The sequence below is a fragment of the Rhinopithecus bieti genome, unplaced genomic scaffold (assembly GCF_001698545.2).
Source record: "Rhinopithecus bieti isolate Rb0 unplaced genomic scaffold, ASM169854v2 scaffold_4758, whole genome shotgun sequence".
Lineage (NCBI taxonomy): Eukaryota > Metazoa > Chordata > Mammalia > Primates > Cercopithecidae > Rhinopithecus > Rhinopithecus bieti.
The window spans coordinates 877415-889743 of NW_016804504.1; the positions used below are offsets into that span (position 1 = coordinate 877415).

General features: G+C 38.1%; 1 protein-coding gene across 2 annotated transcripts in view; it reads left to right on the plus strand.

Annotated features, from left to right (window-relative positions):
• The first annotated feature begins 5339 nt into the window (after positions 1-5339).
• GTF2A1L (general transcription factor IIA subunit 1 like) overlaps positions 5340-12329 on the plus strand; it is a 65841-nt gene continuing 58851 nt past the window's right edge. The window contains exons 1-3 of one of the 2 annotated variants that reach the window (XM_017868846.1): positions 5340-5444; positions 8363-8464; positions 8680-8803. In XM_017868846.1, the coding sequence (XP_017724335.1) occupies positions 5424-5444; positions 8363-8464; positions 8680-8803 (247 nt within the window). In that variant the 5' untranslated portion in view covers positions 5340-5423. The remainder of the gene's footprint in view (positions 5445-8362; positions 8465-8679; positions 8804-12329) is intronic. The other variant, XM_017868847.1, reaches the window with a different exon arrangement.

Here is a 12329-nt window from a genome sequence, read left to right on the forward strand (position 1 = left end):
TTTCAGAGTCTTCTTATGTTTAGATATATAACATTTCAGCTGTTCGTAGCAGGATGAATAGGACGAAGTGTGTTTATTTTATGTTGTCCCTGCCTCTCCCAATATTTGAAGCATCTAAGACAATAGAATAGAACAGTCAAGATGCTGCCACTTACCTCTTATAAAATGAGATAAACTAGGAAAGAAGAAAAGCACAGTTCTTGCGGGAAGAAAGCTGGTTGGCATTCTGCAGGTCATAGCCTTAGGTTCAGATTATTTGTCTTTATCTCCACCTTGTCTAGGTTGGAGAATTAACTGGAGACAATAAACATTATTCTTGCTAATACTTTATGTTCATGTATGATTATATGCACTATGATTAAAGAAATGAAAGTATAACCATTTGTTAGCTAGGAAATTACTGAATCCTTATCAAGACCTTGATGAGAATGTTGAAAAAGTAGTGATGAGGAAAATTGTGTTTGAAGTCATCCTACATAGTTTTCATGGGTTAATTATAATTAGTAATATGTGCACAATATATACATCTCTCGAATATTAAAATATTTTGAAGTAGGCAGTCATATACTCATTAACAGTGTTCCATTGCATTGTGTCATACAGGTCACTTTAACTGAAATCTTGTTGGAGTGGGAGGAGGAATTCATCATGGTGGAATAGAATCTGATGTTCAAATAAAGCAAGTTGATTTTGGAGCTGTATTAGAAAATGGAAAATGTTACAAAAGTGCAGAGTATAAAATAAATCAGAACTGCTAACACTGTAACCATTTCAAAGTTACAGGGTGAGGCAGAGATTATCCGGATTTTCATTTCCTATAAGATGTAAAGGATGAAACAGAGTCAGAGAAACACAATACTGCTGGGTTTAATGCACTGGTTGCAAAATGTTCAGAAGTTAATTATGAATATTTGCTGCCTTAAGTCACGCTCAAATACTAACTTGCATTTTAATCACTAAGAAATAATTATTTACAGTCTATACAATTATTGAAATACTTTGTAATTGACTGTAAAGTTTAATATGTGAAAAATAATGGGCTGTCTCTAAAATATTTTTCTTTATTTTTTTCTTTTATGAGACCGAGTCTCACTTTGTCACTCAGACTAGAGTGCAGTGGCATTATCTTGGCTCATTGCACCTCTGCCTCCCAGGTTCATGCCATTCTCCTGCCTCAGCCTCCCGAGTAGCTGGGATTACAGGTGTGCACCACCACCCCGGCTAATTTTTGTATTTTTAGTAGAGGCAGTTTCACTATGTTGGCTAAGTTGGTCTTGAACTTCTGACCTCAGGTGATCTGCCCGCCTTGGCCTCCCAAAGTGCTGGGATTACAGGGGTGAGCCACCACTCCCAACCTTTCTTTAGATTTTTATCCAACAAAAGGACTTCATAAATATGGCTTTTGCTCACAATAAGCAAAGTGAAATTCTTTTTTTTTTTTTTTTTTTTTAAGTATCGTCATTTATTTATCTCTAACAAAAGATAAAATACAAAACAGACACAACAATGTCAGCCTTTATGTTGAACCACCCTGTTTGGATAGGAAAATAAAAAATTTTTTTGCATTTTTGAAGTAAATAAAAATTAAATCTATTTGCATTGTTAATTTCATACCAATCTAAAGCTGGACACTATGTATATCCAAAGTACTTGACAATTTGACTCAGTTACTCTCACACCACCCTTTCTGAGATGCAGTATCCTATAGGTGGTTTTTGGTAGTTTAGAAAAGCCAGTGAGCTGTTAAAAGTTGATATACTGAAGTCGGAGGTTTTGTTAGGCTGTTTTCACTGATTCCACTCTGTCAGTATTATCTTCACAGTGTTCTGAGTACAGGCTTCAGGATCATGGCAATCTATTACTAATATCCCTACAAGCTATCCTTGTAATTCTTTCAAGAAGCCAACTTCAGGTTTTGGTTTTAGCAAAGTGAAATTATTTCTTTACTTTCAGAAGAGTATCACTAACACCTCCAGGCAAAAGTAATGAGAACATACGGGGAGGAAAATTAATCTGATTATTAAGATTTGCTTAAATGTTGCAAAAACTGGTATTATCAGTTATAAATATATATTATATATTATGGTCTCTAAACAAAGTAGGAGAAAAATGAAAATCTGATGCTCCAAATTGTGTTGGCCAGTTAAGGAGGAGCTTTATGCTTTGGCAGAGGTGTAATTTCAAAGGAATAAGTACTTAAAAAAGGACTAAGTTTCGGCATTTCTTTTCTATTCTTTATTTACTAACAAAAAATAGTCACTGTAAAATTGCCTCATTGAGGCTGTAGGATCTTGAAATTTCAACTTTAGTGTCAAAAGTACCTTGTGGGCTGGATGCAGCAACTCATGCCCAGCACTTTGGGAGGCTGAGGTGTGAGGATTGCTTGAGGCCAGGAGTTCGAGGCTGCGGTGAACTATGACCATACCACTGCACTCCAGCCTGGGTGACAGACCTAGACCCTGTTTCTCTCTCTAAATAAAGTGGTTTGTGTATGCAACATACTTCCTCTCTGAGTTTAAAAAACTGACAAAAGAAATGTAACCATTATGACTATAATATTCTGCGTGTTTCATGATAATCTGATAAGCTATCAAACATAAGTGTTAAAAGATTCTTTTACATACTTTTCAAATGCTCTTGTGACTGGTGAGGGCATTCAAGACACTTGAGATTACAATGAGGGACAGTCCAATCAGAGAATGGGCACTGGTTTAGTTATTTCACACGGTGTAACAAATTACCCAAAATGTAACTGCAAATAAAATTACAAATATTCATGATCTCATACAGTTTCTGAGGATTAGGAATCTAGGAGATGCTTAGAGGGTAGATTTCGTTCAAGATAACTCAAAGATATGTAGTCAAGCTTATCAGGGCTTCAATCATCTGATAATTCAACTGGGGAAGGATCTATTTCCAAGCTTACTTATGTGACTGTTTGCAGGTTTCTCATACTTGCTGACTGTGAGTTGGAGTCTCAGTTCCTTGCCACACAGACCCCTCCATAAGCTATGTGAGTATCCTCATGACATGACAGCTGGCTTCCTCCAAAATGAGAGAGTGAGCCCAAGAAAGAATCCACAGCTATGAATAACCTTATCTCAAAAGTGATATGCTACTACTACTTCTTTATTTTGCTGGTAAACCAGACAAACCATGGTACAAGGTAGGAGGGGACAACATCAAGTGGTCAATACCAGGATGCAGGGATCACTGGGGGCCATCTTGAAAACTGGCTACTACAGGTCCATGTGGCAGATTTGCAACTTGGATTCACCTAGAACTTGTGTTAAAGCATACCTCCTCTAGTAGTCATTGCCTGTTACTGGGAAGAAATGACTAGTGACCATTCAGACAGACTGCAAAGGGCAAATGGAAATTTGCTGACATTTCTCTGCTAACATTACATAGCCTTTCCATAACTTGAGTATACTGAGTGTACTAAGAAATAACAATTCAGCTTTTAGTTACACTTTTTATGGGTACCAAGATCCAAGAATAATTTGAAAAATATACATGATCTACAGTATAGTTCTGAGAAGGGTAGTATGCATAATAAAGTAAAACCGTATGCTGTCACAGAAAGTTAGGTGATTACCAATCCTAAGCATATAGAAATAAAGCTTTAAAACCTTGCTATGAAAAAGATGGAAAACAAGAGACCCTTTTAGCTTTCTTATTTCCCAGCTTGAATAATTTAATTGGATTTTATAATATCAGTAGGAATCAATGACTGCTTTTAGGTTTTCCTACTTTGGGTGAAAGACTCCTGGTAGTAAATTGCCAGGTAGAGAGATATAACCATTAAAAATTACCATATATACTTCTTGGCTTTTTGTAAAAGAAATTTCTAATAGTTTTCAATGTAGGAAACTTTTCTAAAGATTGTCATATAAATCAGCTACTTGAAACTCACAAACCATAAGGTACCTGACCCAGGCAAATCACATACAGAGTGGTAGGGGATAAACAGCTCTACTGCACTTACTTGCAGAAATAAATACATAAACAGCCAATTTTAAATCTAATAGGGTTTTAAATCATCAAATAACTTATCCATCTGGTTAGGTCAAGACCTATTTGCAGGCTAGAAGGGCTCTTTAGAAGAGTTGTGGCCAAGTGCGTGAGTCATGCCTATAATTCCAGCACTTTGGGAGGCTGGGGCTGGTGGATCACTTTAGACCAAGAGTCTGAGACCAGCCTGGGCAACATGGTGAAACGCTGTCTCTACAAAATATACACACACACACCCACACAAAACAGCTGGGCGTGGTGGCACACACACCTGTAGCCTCAGCTCCTTGGGAGACTGAAGTGGGTGGGTTGCTTGAGCCCAGGAAGTAGAGGCTGCGGCGAGCTGTGGGCATGCCTCTGTACCGCAGCCTGGGCAACAGTGTGAGACCCTGCCAAAAAAAAAAAAAGGCGGAGTTGTGGCAACAGATGGTGACTTCTTCCCTTTTCGAATCCTCCAGGTTATCTGTGCTTACATCTTTCCTCAGCTTAGCTAGGTAAGGTACTCCCCAAGATGCTCTGCCCTTCAGGCAGACATTGTAGGTAGACAGCTGGTGATTTCTGCCTAAGGAGGAAAAAGGAGACAGGAAGGTATTAGCTGCTGACTTTATTTTAGCAGTGGTTTTCCACCTTGGCTGCATATTAGAATCAGATTCTGCCGAGTGGGATTCAGGCACTAAACTTTTTTTTTTCAGCTCTCCGGGTGATTTTAATGTGCACCCCAAATTGAGACCCTTATGTCTTATGTCAGTGGGTCTCATTACAGCGCCCATCGGAATCACCTGGAGAGCATGTTAAATTTACAGAATGCTAGGCTCCATCCTCCAGTCTGATTCAGGAGAGCTGGGGTGGGACCCATCATTTGCATATTTAACAAGTTCCCAGATGCTGCTGATGCCGCTGTACCACGCCGACAAGTCTTAGAAAAATTTGTCTCTTGTTATATTTTTATACAACAAAAAATGGAGTTCAGCTGTGAGTGGGATGTAGGGGAAGAATGAAAATTGGTAAATGCAGAGGACAGATACCACTAGTCTCCCCTCTTTGCTTTCCCCATCTTCTTCAAAGTTGAAGTTAGACTGAGATCTACCCCTGCATTGCCCCTCCTCGATTTTCTTCATCTTTCGCAGATTGAGGAAACAACCTCTGAACGGCCCCAAACCGGCTAGACCCAACCTAACCATCCGTTTTAGCGGGTCTCTTTTCCCACACAGGCGGACCGCCTCTCCGCCCTGGCCCCGCCTCCAGTTAAGCCGGCTCCATCTATTAACGTTCTCTTCTGCCCAGCCACACCCCCGGCGTTCTCCGCGGTTGCGCAGCGGCCTTACATCGTTTAAAACGTGCCCAGTGTTTCCCTCCGCGTGCACTGAGTGCCGCGCAGGCGCAAAGGGCCAGGTGCTGGAGGTGCTGTCATGGCTTGCTTCAACCCGGTGGTAAGGAGGACCTCAAGCTCTGTGTAGAGGGAGAGCCCTGGGAGTCCTGGTTCACAGCAGCGGAACTCTGCACACCCTTTTGTTTCCCCCTGACACTTGACAGATTGTCATAACCCCTCTTCTTTAGAGGCTGGGGCTCTTCCTCACCTCTGTGTTGGAGGAAGCTGATGAGGTCCAGTAGTTCAGCAGGAAGTTGGGCCAGCTCCGCTGAAACAAGTGCCCTTTTCCTCTTTTCACCAAAACTGAGGCTATCTAGTTGGGGTGTTTAGAGGTGGAACTCCCCCTCAACCCTCCTGGTTTCCTAGACGTTAGAAAACCCCCAAGTTCGGTTGTGTTAATTTTACCGTGGACATTGTTAATTCCAAGCTGTATTATTTACTGCTTGAAATAACAATGTGATTCTCATGTTACCTCCCCACGTTTTTAGTATCTTTCCCTACCCGCCCATTTCTTCGTCCTTTAACAACTTAATGCTTAAGTGTACAACCTACATTACCCTCCTATGCCTAACGGACACTTAATTTGCACAGTGAGAATTTCTAGTCTCAGTGGCACTGAGGAGACCATCAATCTTAAAAACCTGAATCAAAGAACAAAAATGAAGGATTCATCTTTATTACCAGTTCATCACAACAGACTTCACATTTCGTGAAAGGCAATATGCTTGTCCAGATCTGTGTAATTTTATGGGTTCCGGTTATCATATATGCAGTATAAAAGCTCTGTTTAATTTAGAGACATGCTACTTTAATTATATCTGTTTTATGATAGTGTTTTAAGATACATAAAATACCTATACTCTGCCTGAATATAAGCTTACTAGGTATGCCAATTTACCTGATTGTGAATTTTATGCTGTAGTGTTTGTTTTAAACAGAGGAGTTAAGATGGACTAGACATAGTTTTAATAAAGATAACAGGGAAAGCAATACAAAGTCTGTGGTCCTAGAAGAGAAAATATGTTCAATACCTGTTTTGATTTTGAAAACTGTGTTCTAATGGGTACTTTTGACTACTGCTGTGTTAAGATGTTTTTAGCCCTATGAGTTTTTTTCCCTCAGTGTTAAGCTTGATCACACTAGCTGGGACTACCACTGAAGTATCAATTTAGTATGCCTTTATCAGGATAAACTGTTTTAGAAGACGCAACTAATTTAGGGGCATTTAGTCTTAATGCATGTGCTTGTGAATAACATTATTTAAATGTTACTGATTGGCCTATTCATATAGGCTTACCCTGGGTCTTTAGAAGGATTAGTTTAAAGCATAGCTTCAAATACTAAATACTCTTGGGGGCTGGGCATGGTGGCTTAGACCTGTAATCCCAGCACTTTGGAAGGTCGAGGTGGGCAGATCACTTCAGCCTAGGAGTTTGAGACCAGACTGGCCAACATGGTGACACCCCATCTCTACTAAAAATACAAAAAATTAGCCAGATGAGGTAGTGCACGCCTGTAGTCCCAGCTACTCTGGATGCTGAGACAGGAGAATCACTTGAACCCAGGAGGCAGATGTTGCAGTGAGCCCAGATTGTGCCACTGCACTCCAGCCTGGGTGACAGAGCAAGACTCTGTCTCAAAACAAACAAACAAAAAAAACAACAACAGAAAACCCTCATAGCTACTCTTGGCATGAACAGGAGTATTTAAGAGTATTTATTTAGTGGATAGTATGAAAAGGCAATCCTAGAGTGCCACAATTTTCATTTTCATTTTGGCCTCATTAAGCGATTTGAAATAAGAGCAACTCAGCTAAATTTCTGCTTGCTGTTTCTTGCCCGTGGACCTCCCACTAGGTCAGTATTGTCAGCACATAGCATTGCCGTTTTGGCCTGGGGGCATAGTTTATATAGATTTGAAGGGCTGAGTTTTTTCACATACCTTCTTTTGTTTTGCTATAACTAGTGTTTAATCTGGGAAGAAATCTGCTTAACTTTGTTGTCATGGCATGTTTGACTAGGAGGTATTTTAGAATGTTATTTGGTCTCTTCAGTATGCACACTGGATGGGTAAGGTCGTTCGTGCCCTTCTTAGGTTCTAGTAGGAAATCCATTTTGGAGCAGTTGTATTTGACAATGGTCCAGAATATATATTTTTTGGACTTTGTGTATTTTGGAAGTGAGATGGGCTTTGATTGCTCTATTTTAAGTGCTTACCCAGTCTTCTGGCTTGGAGTTTATTTATATTTGTGGAAATAATACAATGAACCCTAAAAAATTCTCCTTTGGCCACTTTGATAAAAAGGTAAATTGAAAACAGAAGACCTATTTCCAGCTGACTTACATTAATTTCTCTTTTAAAAGGAGTTGGGGAGGTTAAATATTGACACAAAAGGCAAGTAACATGACAATAACCATACATCTTTGAGATTATTAGCTCATATGTTATTGTAGTCCTGTAATTCAGTCTTGTAGATAGGCTGAAACTATAGGTCTGAAGCTAACACAGTTTATGGAAAGCTAAGACTATATTGGGAATATGAATGTACTTAGTAAAAGTTTTTATGGTAACTTTACAAGACTAGAAGGTATACACTGCATATCTTTTAAGGCTAAATATGTTCATACTTGAGAAGTCAAAACTTGTAACAGGCTGGGTGCGGTGGCTCATGCCTATAATCCCAGCACTTGGGAAGGCTGAGGCGGGTGGATCATGAGGTCAGTATTGAGACCAGCCTGACCAACTTGGTGAAACCCTATCTCTCTAAAAATACAAAAATTAGCCAGGAATGGTCGTGCACCTGTAATCGCACCTATTCAGGAGGCTGAGGCAGGAGAATTGCTTGAACCCGGGAGTGGAAGTTGCAGTGAACTGAGATCGTGCCACTGCACTCCAGCCTAGGCGACAGAGCATGACTTCGTCTCAATAAATAAATAAATAAATAAATAAAATAAAACTTTGACAATTGCTTTTATGTAGCCTAAACTCTACAGATCTGTAATTGAAGATGTAATTGAAGGAGTTCGGAATCTATTTGCTGAAGAAGGTATAGAGGAACAAGTTTTAAAAGACTTGAAGCAGGTTTGTAGCCGATACAACTTTTTCTTCCTGTCTTTTGTTGTTTTTTTGGCATACAAAACTGATACAGTTCTGATCTCTCAAATTATAGTTTAGTACTTACCCGTTCATTGTGCCATCAGGATGACAAGTTAGTTTTTAAGAAACTGAAAAAAAAGAAGTATCATTATATATGTATACATATTTTACAGCAAACTTTTTTTTTTTTTCCTCTGCAGCTCTGGGAAACCAAGGTTTTGCAGTCTAAAGCAACAGAAGACTTCTTCAGAAATAGCATCCAATCACCTCTGTTTACTCTTCAGTTGCCACACAGCTTGCACCAAACATTGCAATCGGCAACAGGTTGGATACCGTTAGTAAATGAGTACTGTTAGTATCTTCAGAATAAATTCTCATTTGGGGTTGTTTTTCAGTTCGACAGGGTAATGTTCTTAGGGTGAGAAGGCTCGGACACCTAAATCATTTCTATTAAATGAACACAGTATAAATCATTGCCGCATGTAATTATTGGTTAAAAACTCGGGTTATTCAAACTAGTTTTTATTTTAAATATTAAATTTTACAAAGATGATAAAGCCTTTCTTTAGAGGAAAGTCACACAGTTTGTTGGCTGTTGGGAACACCCATTGGTAATTTCAGATAGTTTGATTGTGTCTAGTCAAGGATTACAAGTGGCAGAGGGAAAGGTGAGAGCTCACAAGTTTGTGTGTTCTCTTTCTCTTATTTGTTTATTTTTTTTGTGTTATAGATCTGATGTATTGGGAGCAGAATGGAGAGTTCAGAATATGGAGATTATTCAGGCTACCTCACTGTTTTGGATATATAAAATGATGGCTAGAAATTGATCATGTGCATTTATCTTTATTCTTGGACTTAGCAAATCTAGACTTCTGCTTTTAAGGGAAATATTTGTGCACGTTATGCTTATCAATTTAAACTGGAAGGGACTAGCTAATAAAAGATAAAACTTAGAGTTTTCTATCTTTGTATGCTTGATTCCTTTCTTTCTCCTCTGATTCTTATAATCTTTATGTTACTCGTGTGTATACATAAATGTATACTCACATACAAATAAGTTTTATTGGGTTTAGCTGAAATTCAACAGAGTAGTCTGCAAGAAGTAAGGGTAGATTTTGGATTAGATTATCAATAATAGGTAGATAGTTCTTTGCATGCTTGGAAAAATTCACATGAACATTACATGGGCCAAGGTGAAGAGAACATTGTAAGGATGCTTGTACTTCTTCTATTACAAAGTGGGAGAATTTACATGTGGCAGCAATTCTAACATATAAAAATGAATAAATTAACAATGAATGTTGAATTACCAAATACAAGTTTTATTGAATACTGCGTTTATAAAGTATACTTTTGCTCTGTAAGAATTAGTCTTGGCAGTTTTAATTGTTGACACATTGAAACATTTTTCATCAGTTGGGTTTTTCGCAATGCTTTAATTTTTAACTACTATTTCATTGGGACATCCCCTTCTCTGTTTAAATAACATTCCTTTGGACTTTTGTTTTCTTAATCACTGTTTTATTTATTACAGAATGCTAATTTTTTTTTAACTTATGGTTGGCATGAGGGTGTGGTAGATATGGAAGAGGAAAATACTTGACTGTCTTTTATCAAAAGAGGCCGAGGTGGATGGATCACCTGAGGTCAGGAGTTCTAGACCAACTTGGCCAACATGGTGAAATCCTGTCTCTACTAAAAAAGAAAAACACAAAAATTAGCCAGGCGTGGTGGCTCATGCCTATAATCCCACCTACTTGGGAGGCTGAGGCAGGAGAATCACTTGAACCCGGGAGGCAGAGGTTGCAGTGAGCTGAGATCGCGCCACTGCACTCCAGCCTGGGCGACAGAGTGAGACTCCATCTTAAAAAAAAAAAGCATGGTGAACACTTCTAAGATTCTGTCATTCAAAATTGCAATACTAGATTCTGCCGCAAGATGGTAATATTACCAGTGATTTAAATAACAAAATAGGCTTGCAACTCATGTATCTAGTTTGTTTTTACTCAGTACCTTATTCTGTATCTTAGCAGTTAGAATAATAGAAATAATTACATTTTAAATAGTTTTTCTCCTTATTCTCTTCCACATCATTTATAATGAAGAGGCTTAAGAGGAAGTACATGTATCCCTTAAAAGTGCTTTATAGTCTTGTTCCTGTCTCTCTTCATCTTTAGGTACCCAACAATAAGATTCTTGAAATAAATAGTCTCATAAAATTGAAGTACTTCTTAATTATATCTTCTCATGGTTTGCTTTTAAAAGCCTGATTAAAATAACTTAAACTTCTAGAACCTTTTTTTCTCTTTTGATAACAAGTTCAAATTAAATCTATAATTCAAGAAGTCATTTGCCTTTGTCTGTTCCATCTTAAAACTTGTCTGCTCTGTCAAAATCACAATAAGATACCATCTCACACTAGTCAGAATGGCTGTTATTAAAAAACTGAAAAACAGATGTTGGTGAAGCTGCAGAAAAAAGGAACCACTTATGCACTATTGATGGGAATGTAACTTTGTTCAGCCGCTGTGGAAAGCAGTTTGCAGATTTCTCGGAGAACTTAGAGCTACCATTCAACTCAGCAGTCCTATTACTAGGCATTTACCCAAAAGAAAATAAATTGTTCTAACAAAAAGACACCCACACTTGTATGCTTATTGCAGTACTATTTACCTTAGCAAAGATGTGGAATCAACTCAACCCATACATGGTGGATTGGATAAAGAAAATGTGGTACATGTCTACCATGGAATACTATGCAACCATAAAAAAGAGAGAGATGTCCTTTGCAGCAATATGGGTGTTGCTGGGGCCATTATCCTAAGTGAATTAACACAGGAACAGAAAACCACATACTGCATGTTCTCACTTATAAATGGGAGCTATACATTGGGTACATATAGACAGAAAGGTGAGAACACTGGGGACTCCAAAAGGAGAGAGGGAGAGAAGGGGCAAGTGTTGAAAACTACCCGTCGGGTACTGTGTTCACTATTTGGGTGACGGGATCAATAGAAGCTTAAACCTCAGCATCATATGATATACCCCTGTAACAAACCTGTACACATATCCCCCAAACCTAAAAAAAAAAAAAAAAAAACCCCAGAAACTGGTTTGCGCTATCATATGTTCTTCGTTTTTTATTTGTTTAGTAATTTCCTGTATCTTCAGTTCTCAATTTTGTTTGGTCTCAGGACCCCTTTAAGCTCATAGAAATTAAGGACCCTAAATAGCTTTTAAAATGTGGGTTGTAAGTATCTACTATATTAGAAATTAAAACACAAATTTAAAAAATATTGATTTATTAAAAAATTCAATTACATGTTAACATAATAGCATATATTTATGAGTAATAATTCTTCTAGAACAAAAAAATTTAGAAAGAAGAGTAGCATTGTTTTACTTTTCTGCAGGTCTTGTTAATGTCAGCTTAATGAGGTCTGCAGAAATGAGCTGGATTCTTATCTATTTCTTTTCATTTAAATTTTATTGTATGTATTTAAGGTGTTCAGCATGGTGCCTTGAGATAGATAGATAGATAGGTAGATAGTGAAGAGGTTGGTATAGTCTAACAAATTCACCTGTCTGTCATCTTACATAGGTGCTCATTTTAGGTACTTTTAGTATGCCTGAAGTCTTCTCTTTTAGCAAAAATCCCAAATGCAGCACAATATTAAGTATAGCCCTCATGTTATCTATTAGCTATTTAGATTTATTGATCCTATGTATCTGTGGCTTTGTATCCTTTAACCTACATCTTCTCATTTTCTCCCTTCCTGCCCCTCGTAGCTGCTATTTTATTCTCTATCTCTGTGTATTTCACTGTGTTTTTTTTTTTTTTTTTTTTTTT